Genomic DNA, 14,412 nt, shown 5'->3' with positions numbered 1-14,412 from the left:
CACGCCCTAGTTACTAGTGCGTGCGACACTTGGCAATCGTTTAAAGACCACACACAATCTGGTATCTAGGCACGATACATCTTGGTTATTATAATACAAGTCTTTCAAAGTGTTAAACATCTCCACGTGTGACACTTTTAAAGGATGGTACAAATGTTGCAACAGGTCGTCAATATTCATTAACGTTTGGCAAGTAGTGGGTGACCGAGTTCCGATCAGATGCCGACCGAAATTTAATGACGAACAATATCGAAGACCAATCAATGAATTGATACCAACCTTCCGTCAACCTATTAATGTCAGAAACACATATTCATAAGATGATCGTTATGAAATTTTAGCTTCCGATAAAATTCTTAAATAGTAAATATAAAATATATGTTGTCATTTGTATATTTTCATGACATAAAGTGTAACAAATTGTTGGTTTTTAACATTTGGATGATCGCATTCGTATAGCAGAAAACCTTGGTGTTGCGTTAAGTTTATTCGATTACTCAGCCATTATACAGAAAAACAAACAAGAACGTCATGTTAGAATGTTTACTTGAATCACCTTGCGTGTCCAAGTATTCCACAGACAACATCAACGGCACTGTTCCCTAACTCATGATTACAGAAAGACATCCATCCTATTGTTTCGTTGATAAAAAACACCCCTCATAACTTTTGTTGGAACCGGACTGGCGAAACCTTGAAAAACCAAACGTCACAATTAACAATACACGTTCCCCATATATACTATTCAGTTCACTGCCCATCAACATTAAATATTATTTCCTCTTCAAGTATAATTTTATGAAACGAATGGTATATGTCTATGATTGGTATATTTAATACATCTTATACAAAACACAAACTCTTAACTATTATCTTACATGAATTGCTGGTCTTTAGCGATATACCTTCAACCGAAACGTCAACGAACTTATAGAAACATAATTAGGAGTATGTGAGAGCAAAGCAGCTGCTTTTGGACTTTTAGCGCATAATTCGTCTCAGCTTTTATCCCCAGGATATTTGGCAGTTGAACTTGCTAATAGTTGTATTCGACGTGTTCTTTTCCTGTTATTCCATTTGAAGTAGATGATTACCTGAACATGCTGGTAGCGTACACTGATTGATTTCGACAGAATTCCATATATAGTCGAAGGCCGGGCTCATACATGAGCGTGTCGCACGTTGTTTCCCTCACCACATGTCGCCTGGCACGTGGACCAGACCATCCAATCTGCCCAGTGTCCATTCACTAGCAAAATGGAGCGCAGAACATATTTATAATCGAAAATTATTCAGTACGGAGAAAATCATGAACATAAATAAATTAAATTTTCTGGTTGCAGTCACGTTATACAATTATTACTGTGACCATAGAACAAATAGCTCACAATAAATTACACAGTATTAAATGAAACCATAGTATTTTAAAGTGTTTGTTTTCAAATACAGTTACCATTGCATGCTTTTGAGACATTAATTTCAAAAAAGAAGATTTTGCTTTAACATTAACTTGACCCATGTTTACTGAAAAAAGTTTGTCAAGTATTTATACAGATAATGTTATTTTAAACATCAACGCATTTATTCAAATATAAACAAGTCAATGCCCATCATGACAGCTGCAGAAAAATGCCCAATGCCAAAGCAGTATATAGATAGGCAATTTATTTGTACCGGTGTTACCTTCATGCAAAGGTTTGTGGAATATAAAATGCTGGCAATTATATATAAATTATGGGGTTACTTTCAGCCAAATTGTCACCTTTTGATGGATTGGCGAACCTAACATCGGGTTGCTTGTATAACCACGATAGAAAAGAGCAACCCTTCAAAGGTACATAGACAAAGGACTTGCAACCCTTCATGTGGACAGAGGTCGAATACCATCTTTAGATGCACGTAGAATAAATACCAATAACCTTTCAAGGCACAGAGGCCAAATAATAGCAACCTTTCAGAGGCCGTTAGGCCACATGCCAGTATACAAGAGGTATGAAATTGCAGTCTCGGTTTGTGATAACCATTTCATGATCCAAAGATAACAGTAAACGCTTTATGTTTTAAATCAGAAACAATTTACCAACCCATTTTGCAGAGTCCGCAGGAGTTAGGGCAGGCCCTCGTGGTTTGCTGGCAGTCATCTGTGCAGACGTGAAACAGGGAGTTGGCGTGGACACAGTCAAACGACTCGTCATCCGTACATCGAAAAGCTGTTGCTCAAAGATATCGTTATAAAGATTGTAACACTTTGTTTGAGAACGTCGTAACATCTGTCGGAGCAAGAACATTCGATACAGTCCGCACGTTGTCTGTTGAGACAGAGAACGTAGGTACATCTGTCGGAAGAAGAACATTCGATACAGTCCGCACGTTGTCTGTTGAGACAGAGAAGGTAGTTACATCTGTCGGAAGAAGAACATTCGATACAGTCCGAACGTTGTCTGAGAGAGAGAGAGAGAGAGAGAGAGAGAGAGAGAGAGAGAGAGAGAGAGAAAGAGAGAGAGAGAGAGAACGTCGTTACATTTGTCGGAGGAACGGAGTTCGATTCAGTCCGCACTTTTTCTGTTGAGAGCGACAACGCCGTTACATCTGTCGGAGGAACATCATTCGATACAGTCCGCACGTAGTTCGTTAAATGACTAGCCTAGACCAATTACAAAGCTACATGTTTTGGTCAAATACAGCATCAGCGTTGTTTCTTTCAGTACTTGCAACGGAACAGCATCAGAACAACAGCCAGGGACAGACTTCCTGAATGAAAAGAAACAAACTGGACAAAGGTATGTGAAAGCATTGTAGCAATTTGGTAACGGGTTACCATTTTTGTTTTAATACATCGATCCGAGATGCCAAGATAAGCTCCGCCCCCTTAGATATTGTTACTACGCGCCCCAAGCGTAAATTCAAAATGGCGGCTCTCGCTGCTACGAAAGCATCAGAATCCGATTCTCTTGCGAAGATTCCCGACAATATATCAGTTAAATATTTACCAGATCAAGCCAAATTATTGGGAAAGGTGTTAGAAAAGGGATTAAATTACTTTCTACAAGGTTATATTCATGACATTAAAGTTTTGGAAGAGGAAAGTATCTGCCATGTAACCGCGAGATGCTGGCCTAAAATGAGAAAAAAAACGACAAGCCTCATATGATAAGTGTCGATGTGGAGAGGGATTCCATACGATATACGTATTGCTCATGAAAGGCAGGGTATGTGGATTTCCAATTGTATTTAACAAATTTTATTATACTAGTAGCTTTATTCTTAAATATACATTGTGTAATATAAGCAATTTTAGATCGCGATGTCTTTTACATTTCATGCCGTAATACGTAATGCGAAAAAATATTTGCAAGTCGTCGAGTAGAGAAAGAAGTAATATACTGTATGTTGTATTTCAAATTATTGGTTTTCATATTTCTACTTTAAAACTGCCTCGTTTTAGGCATTTTACATCTGGAAAGTCAAATGATACTTCACGGGTCAGTGTATAAACATGCCAATTTCACAGCATGATATCATGCTTTTGTGTTGATAACTTCTGTCAACAATCTCTGTTTTCATTTTTTTATAGATTGAGCGGTCATTGTTCACACGTGGTTGGCTTAATCAAGTCACTTCAGGAACTCAAGTTGCACAACTTCACCCATGTTCCTGATCAACAAAGTTACACAAGTATTTCCCAACAATGGAATGTGCCCAAGGGATCAAAGATCAAGCCAGTTCCAGTGAACCAAGTCATAGTAGCACAGTCGGAAAAGGAAACCTGTCCTTTGCCAGATAGATACACAGACCAAGTTTACAAATTTTAAATTTAATTAAATAAATGAACTACAAACACACAATTCACATTACAATGCTTTATTCCAAACATGAATAAACTAACAGTTATTCAATTATATCAAAGAAGCAGAAATAAAATCATATGATTCCTGTATAATATTTAAACAAAATTTAATTTTAACTCTTGCTTCTTTGAGCAGAACTATATCGACATTTAAAGTTGGTTAATATTCCAACCAGTTGCTTTAAAATCTGAATTTCACAACACTTTGATGAAAGTGCAAACTTTATTTTTCAACTTGGACTTCTTTTTGTGACAACTGTTCTTTTAGGGAAGCATTCTGAGCGGTAAGTGCAAACATATCCGAAGGTGATGTCCCTGAAAATAAATGCATAATAAATTTTACATTTAAGACAAGATGTTTAAAACGGACTCCTACCATTTCTCAAGAGTGTGGGAATACCTCTGTTTTAAATGCAGCACCTATTGATTTACAGAAAGAGTTTACACCATTAAATTACCACACAACCGGTGAAGACCCAAGTAAAACAAGACTGACAACAAGATCACTGGCATTGTTAGAGTGTTGGTTTCACTTACATGGACATTCGGTCTGTGTTTCTACTCCAAGTACAGTGTCTGCAGGATCCTGGACCAGCTTTTCTCTGAAAAAAATTGTTGTAATGTTGATATATTTATATGCAAATTTACACAAAAAACTGTATAATTTCCGTGTAATAATGTTCTCTTCAGTTCTTTTGAGTGTTCTGTTCTGTAACATACAAAATACTTGTATTAAAATATATGTAACTATAATGCTGTTGTTTTGTATTGAAAAAGGAACAGTGGCATTTTAAAAATGAGTAGAAGTCTACAAAATAATACAGTCTCAGTTAAATGGTACATGTTATTCAATCTTTCGCGCACTCCATAAAGATAAATAAAACTCTAACGTACAGGCATGTGATATCTTGTATTAAATGCATACACTTGCATTTTGTGTATAAATGCTGCCATAAGTTTCCTTTCCAAGTGACCGCTTTGTGGGGAGTTTTCTTGAAGATTTTATTCTCAAGCCATCAGCTGATAATGGGTCAGGATAGTTTGATTGACAGGTCGGATCGATGTATATGTATAAACGCAACTATTTTATCAGTTTTGGACTTGAAAGGATCTCACCTGGAGTCGCAAGTAATAAGGAAAAACGAGAGCGTGCGTACATGTTGCAATTACTTCTCTTATCAGCAAACCTGCTTAATCTAGTTATCGATAGCAGATAATGCAAACAAACTGAAGACTAGACGAAAATAGTTACTATCGCATTCACAATGGGCGAATCTGGGTGTTTTTGTTTTGAATTCCGATCAATGCCGGACGACTGACTGGAATTCGTTTCTTACTTACGACGTCCATCTATTTTACATAACAGACAACTTCAACACCTCGATATCTGTCGGGGAAATTCATTGCATGATGTGTTCCGAAGTATTAGTACAATAGCCTGGTGTCAAACAACATTCTTATAAGTGATGGCCTTATCAAAAGTGACTTTACAGTAAACCAGCTTACGTATCGTTACGAAATTATTATTATTATTATTATTATTATTATTATTATTATTATTATTATTATTATAATTGTTGTTGTTGTTGTTGTTGTTATTTATATCATTTTTATGGCTGTTATGCCTTTGATAAAAACAAGGTCTACCGTATTTGTCACATTGCGTTATTACATTAGTAGCATGTATATACACCTTCTTGATATTTAATGTCGTATTTTGTAAACTTGAATGCTAATCTTAATACCGTTGAATAAGGGAACATTTAAATCAGAGTTTCTGCTTGAACGCAAGGAAAACTTCAGAAAGAAATTATATTTGTAATAAAGTAAATTTGTAATGTGGTTTCAATTCTGGGATCATTCTTTCTCATGAATAAGGGATCGTCCTATTTTGAAATGGTATCATCCGTTCCTCGTGAAACAAGAAAGGGTATAACAAGCGCAAACCTCGAGAAAATTGTCATTCCTGTCGCTTATTTAAACGGATGAATATCGAAAGAGCTAGGTAGTTGTTCTTATAGTGAACAATCATGCCGTCATGGTACCTGAGTATCCTTCATGAAAATTGACTTGTCTAAAACATTTTACATCATTTTTTAAATATATCATTAGCAGCAGATAATGTCCGACACCATCGCCAAATCCGGATCGACTTATAGTTTGTACCTTTCTACATACCTGGTTCCTAAGTAGCCTCGGAGTAAAGTGCCATGTCTCATAGCTGTAGAATACTGCATCAACATCACCTTCACACCAAAATCATCTCCACAACTAGTCACTGGAAAGCCAGAACATTAAGGTCAACCGATTTGTTTTGGTTATAACATTTCTCCACACCATGAAATAATTCAACTTCATTCATTTGATGATACGCCTTTTCATATAAGTCTAAAGTGATCCTAGGTTTACCATCATTAGACAACATTATACGAAAGAAAATTATTTATAACTCAATGAATTAATTAGTTTATTACTGGGCTAGCGGCTGCACGTTACATAACTGTGTTACTAATTTAAGTTTTACTTACATCAGATGTATATAATAACGTTAAACCCTTTTCAAATTGACCAACATTTTCAATCCAGGGTTACCCTAAGCACAAACGAGGATCACTTCATTGTATTGGATTTCAGCAATATTTCAATATTGAAGTAAAATCAGCAATTCATATACAGCGAATTTCACAAGTATAGATTTGGTATGTTCACGCTACGATGCACCCGCCTTCATTTTAAACGTGGATACACATCGGTTAAACATAGTAATGAAATTCACGATCTGTATTGTTCATGTTATTGTTGTTATATGGATTATGTTGGTGACAGGTAATATAAATTAATATGAAAGTGCAGTATATCATTCAATGACAAATTCATATAGATGAAAATATTCCGAAAACTAGGCCATTTTACTTTTTAATTCAATGGATACGGAAGTGAACTATTTCTAAATATGCCTGATTCATTCATGTGTCACTAGTGTTATATAAACAGCTCTTTATTTTAGCAAGGTTTCCTTCTAAATAGTTTAGTACATAGTAACACGTGCATGCTAAAAAGGATAATTAGAGTGTGTTTCTATATTATACTGTAGTACCAAGACTTTTTCTATAATCATTTAACAATTTTTAAAATAACTTATGGATACAGCATCATACAATTTCTGAGAAATTGTGTATTTTTTGTTTTGCTTTCAGGTTTTTCAATTCAAACGTTGATTTTTATTTGGTATTAGTCAATTTGAAGTCAATATCTATAAAAATCGTTAAACTATGTTTTTAAAGTTACTGTCAACATTAATCTAGGGAAGCCTAAAGTTTTAAGGCATTAACAGGGCTTATTTTTTAATTATCGACTACTGGGCTTCTCCTTGTATTTTTTTGTTGTTTTATTTCGTTGTATTTTTTTTTAACAATCTATTTTGAAGAAATTTTGATCATTCATATCAAGTTTACAATTTTAATAGGAAAATCCCATCAAAATATTCGTGTTTAAGCAACTATTTGTAATCTTTGCATTAGACCAAAATCTTCTTTTTCGTATGCAGTGCGGCCGGATTTAAACAATTCATTTAATTTGTAGAACACTTTGATGGATTTTTTTTTATCTGTTTCAAGGTTTAAAACTGGGTTTACAGTTTGTGAAACACTTTATTATTACGGTTTACTTCTTATCCAACATCCATAACGACACCTTTATTATTGTATTTCAATACCCCCTTCCTGTGGGCAGATTCTGTTGGACAATCAGTTGAATCAACATGCCCTGAGGATGGCGTCAAAGGTAAGAGGAATGGAAAAGGTTAAAGGTCCACGAAACCTAACCTTACTATATTTACCTAAACCTAAGACACTTGCTTGTAATTGCAAAGTTTCATTCTTATTGTAACAGAAAAAGCTAAGAAAAATGGTACAACGTTGAACAAAATCATTAATAATTAATGAAGTTAATGAAGAAACAAGTTAACTTTATATTAACAACATTTATTTAAATGTATTAACCAAGTTAAACCTTGTTTTACAGTGAACGTTTGCAAAGATGACGGGGCTACTAATATTAGTATGGTATATCTGGACACGAGTTCGGCCCCTACATTCGAAAAAGCTGCTTGCAAGTGTTCCATGGCGTCTGTACATCCTATGTCAGTGACGGCATCATTTGCCACGGACTACAACCCAGACACGATCACGATATTGTTTGTGTTTCCCTCAACTAATTTAACTTGGAACAATCAATATCGGTTTGATGTCAAGGATAAGCCTATTGAGTTTTGGTACAGGAGCAGGAAAAATCATCGAACGTATCCAGCATGTCTCAAACTATCAGTTCCAGGCAAGATTCCTTTACAAATATAATTCAGAGTATCGTATACTGTTTGAAACGAGTCACACAAATTTTCATCTTTGACATTTTTGAGATATCGATGTTTTTATTATTTATTTCCAAAACCGACATGTGCGTTTATCAGTCCAACACATATTACTTTTCAGTACACACAATCCTATTGTGTGACTAACATGTAAACATCTCTCTCTCTCTCTCTCTCTCTCTCTCTCTCTCTCTCTCTCTGTCTCTCTGTCTCTCTCTCTCTCTCTCTCTCTCTCTCTCTATATATATATCCCTTTACTTAGCTATATTTCCTGTCTCTCTCTCTCTCTCTCTCTCTCTCTCTCTCTCTCTCTCTCTCTCTCTCTCTCTCTCTCTCTCTCTCTCTCTCTCTCTCTCTCTCTCTCTCTATATATATATATATATATATATATATATATATATATATATATATATATATATATATATATATCCCTTTACTTAACTATATTTTCTGTCTGTATTATTTCCTGGATAGTGGTGTATGTTCTCACATCTTAACATACAGGTAAAAGTATTGAATTCAATCCCAATTGCACTATGACTAAATATGTTTTGTTCGCTTCTATTAAGAAACTAAGATTAGAACTGATGAATTGCACCGAACTGGAAATTGAATCTGGAAGCCTTATGCTGTGAGACAACATGTTCTACATGCTTAAATACATATCATTACAGATGACGATGGTAACATAAATCAACATTTCAATGTAAGCTGTCAACGATCCGTACGTTCATCATCTACGACACCAACAACACAAACATCTAGTTTCGTTGGAAAGAAAAAGCCGGAGTCAAACTATGGTAAAAAAGAAGAGAAAAAATTATTATTATTATTATTATTATTATTATTATTATTATTATTATTATTATTATTATTATTATCATTATTTATTTATTATTATTATTATTATTATTATTATTATTATTATTATTATTATTATTATTATTATTATTATTTTATTATTATTTTTATCATTATAATTTCGCTGTTAATATTGCAACTTTAACTACAAGGCATTTCTTTTAGCAGCTTAACATATAAGGTCATGTTTAATGGTAAAACTATATTTAAGCTAATTGTTAAAGTTGGTATGACAAGTTTTGAAATTAAGCAATATTAATTATATGCGTTATTATGGAAGCATGCATTTATGTATATCAGCATTGTTTCTGTTTCAGTTCCAACTGCTATTGGTGCAAGTGCTGGTGTTCTTTTGATAGCTGCCATCATTGCTGCGGCGATTATTTTTATTAAACGGCAAGCATTCAACATTAATTCTTGATTATATTTTATTTTAGCTTGCTGTCCTGTTTACTCTTTGTTTAAAGTTTGGCATTTAAAATGGCGAGGTATTCTTTCAATACAACCGTACATACACTTGAAGGTTGAACTTAAACAGAAAAATAGTCAACATTAGATCTGCTTGAAAGTGTCGTCCCTAATTAGACGAAGATACGTAAACAACAGCTGTTGTAAAATTGTGACAGGCACACTGACAAAAAAGGATATAACAAGCAGCAATTATAACAGTATATCATATTATTTCAGCCGGCGGAACAAGCCCGAAGAAACCCCAAACGAAAACTATGACCATAAAATGGAAAATCAGATGAACACCATTGCGAACACAAAACAGGGCATTGATGATGCGTCGGATGATAACTATAAAGAGAATAAGAATATTTCGGATACATACACATCCGTAGGCTATGAGAGTGCAGACGACCATAGTGGCATTAATCCAGTCGAAGGAACTTTTTGTACGAAGGCTGCCGACGGCTATTACAGCACGGTTTCCAAAGATCGTAACCGGAATGTAAAAAAGAAAAGTGATACTAGTAAGCATGATATTAATGTACTTGGAACAAGAGGCAATGATGAACAAGCAATAAAAACTCACACACAGCATTGTATCAATGCAGCATTTGATGGATCTTCAGATGTATATAACCATCTTAACGAAAAGGTGACAGTACAACCCGCGAACGTATACGGTAGACTGACAACAGATGCGGACCATCCCAAAGACTTTCTAAATGAGTATGATCACATCAGACAATCAACAGAAGAAGTGTTAGAAAGCAAGGATGAAACATATGACTCTGCAACATAAGACATTTAAACCCTGAAATGCGAGACAAAAGTAACTTTATTTAAGTATATGTTTTTAGTTCTGAGTACAGTCGAACCCCGTTGGCTCGAAATATCAGGGACCGGCCAAAATACTTCGAGCCTCGAAAAGTTCGAGCCAAGCGGGAATACTTACATTCAGTAAATAAAATCGGTCCTTTACATCCAATTCGAGCCAACGAGGAAACAAAGCGAGTTCGAGCCAACGTGGATCGACTGTATATTGAAATATTGTGTGAGCTTTTATATTTATGCAATGAAATAATGCTTTGCTAAGTATATAATCGGAGCTCTACCATGTATATCAATACAAATACATAGATATTACCAATGTATATCAATATGAATATATAGATATCTACAATGTTTATCAATGTGAATACAGATAGAGAAATTCAAAACGTATGTCAATATGAACCAATATAGATTTACAGTGTATAACAATATGAATAAATAGTGATTTACAATGTATAAAAGGGAAAAGTGCAACAACAAATTAAAATAAAATAAAGTGCCTAGCGATCCATTTGAAATATTCAATGTTCATGTGTAGTGAAAGTTCAGTCAAATTAAAAAATCTTTACTTTTCAGGCTTTTGAAATAAGACGCCATTTAGTATATGACTGACGTGCTTTTACCTGATACAAATTGAATCGAATACATGTTGTCTCTCCCGACATGAATTTTTTTTCCTTCGAGTATATAAGTTTCATATTGCTATTTTGAATATATAATGTAAACTTACTATGCCAGATGACATCTTGCTGTACCAGTATATTATTATTATACTTTGTTGTTAATTCTGCTATGCTATGGATCTTGTCAGATTTGTTTGCATAATAAAGTCTTCTTCTTCTTCATGTTCCCTATAGTGATATGTACATAAGACAAATTTGATAAATTATTAAAAATCATTTAATCGAAAACAGGATGTCAAAAACCACTTTAGCACGTACAGCGGATATCCCTTTCCAATATTGCATAAACATCAGCGTTCAAATGCCAACGTTTCTATAATATGATACGATAAATCTTTTAAACTATCAGTGAAATGGATAGTTTATCCATAGCGTAATCTTAAATGATCGGAAAATGAATAAACATGCATTAAGCCAAATGCAAAATGGTAAATTGGGCTGACTTCTTCAAATAAGAGCACATGCTCCTATAGGACCGGGATAGTGAAGGTCAGGCCAATGTTTCGTGATTTTAATTTGATTTTGACAGTATGGATAGTTCTGATTGAAGGTATACTATTTATTAAAGCTACATACTCATTACCGATTTTGTATTTTAATAAAAAATGAAGAGTGTAATACCTTGATAATATCATAATTATTTGGCAATGCTCAACTGTTCGAATGCTGCTTGACTTGTCTCTAAATTGAATGCTTATAATTCTATCACGACTAGGTGTGGTCGGGCAGACATCTGTGTGCCCCGCGGAAAATTCTTCCGGTAAGGCACTGGTTTAAACGGACGCGTTCATAATTTTATGTTGCATTGTTTTGCTTTGTTAAACTTTGTTGATATAAAAATACTTTATGTATTTGTAAGAGCCAACATAAAACAACAGCTGGCAAGATTTTATTTGAGCAATTGTTTTTTTTCTTGAGCAAGTAACGCTTTCCGGCAAAATGGATGGAATTCTGACACATGTTTCGATAATTATTGACTATTGAACTCTATTTAAAACTTTTAAAGATGTTTTATCATTGAAACAAGATCTTTCCTCACTTTTCACAACAATTCTTTTCCGATGTCTCACCCTAAATACGTGATCGAGTCCCATTAAAGGGGACACTACTTAATAGTAATTACTTGCTAGTTATTACCTAATAGTTTTTAGAGCGAGTCCCACTGAAGGGAGACATTTATCAATAGTAATTACTGATAGTTTCTTAGAGCGACTCCCATTGAAGAGGGATATTAATCAATAGTTTTTCCTTACTAGTGATTACTAAACAGTTCTTAGAGCTAGTCCCATTGAAGAGAGACATTTATCAATAGTAATTACTTATAGTTCTTACTTAATAGATCTTAGAGCTAGTCCCATTGAAGAGAGACATTTATCAATAGTAATTACTTATAGTTCTTACTTAATAGATCTTAGAGCTAGTCCCATTGAAGAGAGACATTTATCAATAGTAATTACTTATAGTTCTTACTTAATAGATCTTAGAGCTAGTCCCATTGAAGAGGGATATTACTCAATAGTTTATCCTTACTAGTGATTACTAAACAGTTCTTAGAGCGAGTCCCATTGAAGTGATATATTTATCAATAGTTATTCCTTACTAGTGATTACTAAACAGTTCTTAGAGCGAGTCCCATTGAAGACAGACATGTATTAATAGTAATTACTTATAGTTCTTACTTTATAGTTCTTATAGCGAGTTCCATTGAAGAGAAGCTTTACTTCATAGTTCATAGATTTAGATATCGTGTTTAAGGGGAAACATCAGATTTGACTAACTGGGCCATAACGAATGTGAAATGAGATTTGTATGATGACTTAAGTATTTCCTTTTGATGACCACACATCTCAAGTCTTTTCACATAAATATTAATTATTATTTCACTTTCTTGAAGATATCACAAAATGTATAATGACCTTTGTGTAACATGTGCTATGTCACAGTAACTGTGACTTAATTATTACGATATTGGGCTGCTTCTCCTCTGTGATTTAAATCTGTGCATTTTTTTTACAGTTGTTCATGTTTGTCAAGATAGCTGGGCAAGTGCTGGGCTTGTTTATCTGGACACATTATACACGCCCAAATTACAGAGTGTGGTGTGTTGGTGCTTCGTTACCGCTCAACGTAAAAATGCAGCAGTGGCGGCTTCATATACAAGTGGGTCTAATACAGACTTGCAAGCGTTTCAACTTGGTATAACCAATCTAACTGGCCGAGAAAATGGATTGTTCTTTTTTAACAAAACACTTGAAATTACCTACAGTGGTAATTCGGAACACCAAGTGCGCCCTGCCTGTCTGGAACTGTTTTTCAAAGGTAATTTTTCGTCAAATCAAAAATAATAAATGCAATTGTAAATATGGTTTGTGTTAATTATGTAGTTATTCATGACACAGTGACGCTTCCAATAAAATCACTACCATTACTTTTACCACCACAACCACCATTACTTCTACTTCTACAAATGTTTATGTCTACGCCTTGGAATATTTAATAGATTATAAAGAAGAGATATTCAATGTTAGCTGTAGAAGATTTTCAAAGACGAAGGCCACTCAAACCAAACCAGAATCAAGTTCGTTTTCAACTCTGACAACAGCAGACAATAAATCAAGCTCCTCTCTTTCTACGCCACACAAACGTTGGAGTTTCATTCCGACCAGACCTGATAAAAATTTGAAATTTCCATCACTAACGACAGCTGAAAGTGTCTTGCCCGCATCAAAAGCAGAGTCGCCAAACTATGGTATTTGAAACATTGCAATGTAAATAATTTATGATCGTAGTTGAATTTGTTTATTCTTAGACTTGTTTTAATATGCATAAACTACTTGTTTTTATTGTTCGGTGTACTAATTTGCTTTATGGCAAGTATCGTGCATAGTAGGTAGTAGAGGCAATCGTAAACCTAATGCATTGTTATTAAATTGATATAAGGTCATATATACGGTATAAAGTAGAGTACCACGACAATATCTCCACTTCATTAAGCATCTTTAAAGTATCCAATGCGCCAATCAACCTTGCATTGCATTGAACCATTGGCAAACTGATTAAGAAACGTGAAACGACTGCCCTTTAAATAGTGTTCAGGATCGAAAATTAAGATAATATATTGAATTGACAAGTAAAAATAGGCAATACAATTTTTCCCGAAAAATGTCTAGAAAAACGGGAAACGGCAGCTCTTAATTTCACCTTGTCACTTAGAACAGAACAGGTTAAATTGAAGCATTAGTTAATACATGTGTATGATCATTGTTCATTGATATCATGTGAACACTGGGCGACGTGTAAACTGGAAATTTAGTCTTTAAATGTATCTTTGTCAATGACTCAGTATGACCAAAATGCATCAAACAATC

At 34.4% G+C, this 14,412-nt stretch overlaps 2 protein-coding genes across 2 annotated transcripts; both read left to right on the top strand.

Annotated features, from left to right (window-relative positions):
- The first annotated feature begins 6,563 nt into the window (after positions 1 to 6,563).
- On the top strand, positions 6,564 to 11,206 carry LOC128236968 (uncharacterized). The gene is made up of 6 exons (XM_052952125.1): positions 6,564 to 6,673; positions 7,580 to 7,630; positions 7,871 to 8,179; positions 8,891 to 9,016; positions 9,395 to 9,473; positions 9,765 to 11,206. Exons 1-6 carry the CDS (start codon positions 6,613 to 6,615, stop codon positions 10,327 to 10,329), a joined length of 1,191 nt encoding a protein of 396 aa, XP_052808085.1. The 5' UTR covers positions 6,564 to 6,612; the 3' UTR covers positions 10,330 to 11,206.
- A 127-nt stretch (positions 11,207 to 11,333) lies between these two features.
- LOC128236884 (uncharacterized) lies at positions 11,334 to 13,801 on the top strand. The gene is made up of 4 exons (XM_052952013.1): positions 11,334 to 11,594; positions 11,760 to 11,804; positions 13,061 to 13,363; positions 13,545 to 13,801. The coding sequence occupies exons 1-4, from the start codon at positions 11,543 to 11,545 to the stop codon at positions 13,799 to 13,801; spliced, it is 657 nt and encodes a 218-aa protein (XP_052807973.1). The 5' UTR covers positions 11,334 to 11,542.
- Positions 13,802 to 14,412: the final 611 nt, after the last annotated feature.

Source organism: Mya arenaria, chromosome 6, assembly GCF_026914265.1.
Source record: "Mya arenaria isolate MELC-2E11 chromosome 6, ASM2691426v1".
Lineage (NCBI taxonomy): Eukaryota > Metazoa > Mollusca > Bivalvia > Myida > Myidae > Mya > Mya arenaria.
Note: the sequence above shows the minus strand (reverse complement) of the source record. Positions and strands in the feature narration are given on the sequence as shown.

Coding starts and splice junctions, on each gene's coding strand:
- LOC128236968 (XM_052952125.1), top strand. CDS start 6,613: ATGAAATTCACGATCTGTATTGTTCATGTTATTGTTGTTATATGGATT. Junction 7,631..7,870: donor CCCTGAGGATGGCGTCAAAG/GTAAGAGGAATG, acceptor CTTGTTTTACAG/TGAACGTTTGCAAAGATGAC. Junction 8,180..8,890: donor TCTCAAACTATCAGTTCCAG/GCAAGATTCCTT, acceptor ATATCATTACAG/ATGACGATGGTAACATAAAT.
- LOC128236884 (XM_052952013.1), top strand. CDS start 11,543: ATGTTTCGTGATTTTAATTTGATTTTGACAGTATGGATAGTTCTGATT. Junction 11,595..11,759: donor ATGGATAGTTCTGATTGAAG/GTATACTATTTA, acceptor TATCACGACTAG/GTGTGGTCGGGCAGACATCT. Junction 11,805..13,060: donor CCCCGCGGAAAATTCTTCCG/GTAAGGCACTGG, acceptor TTTTTTTTACAG/TTGTTCATGTTTGTCAAGAT.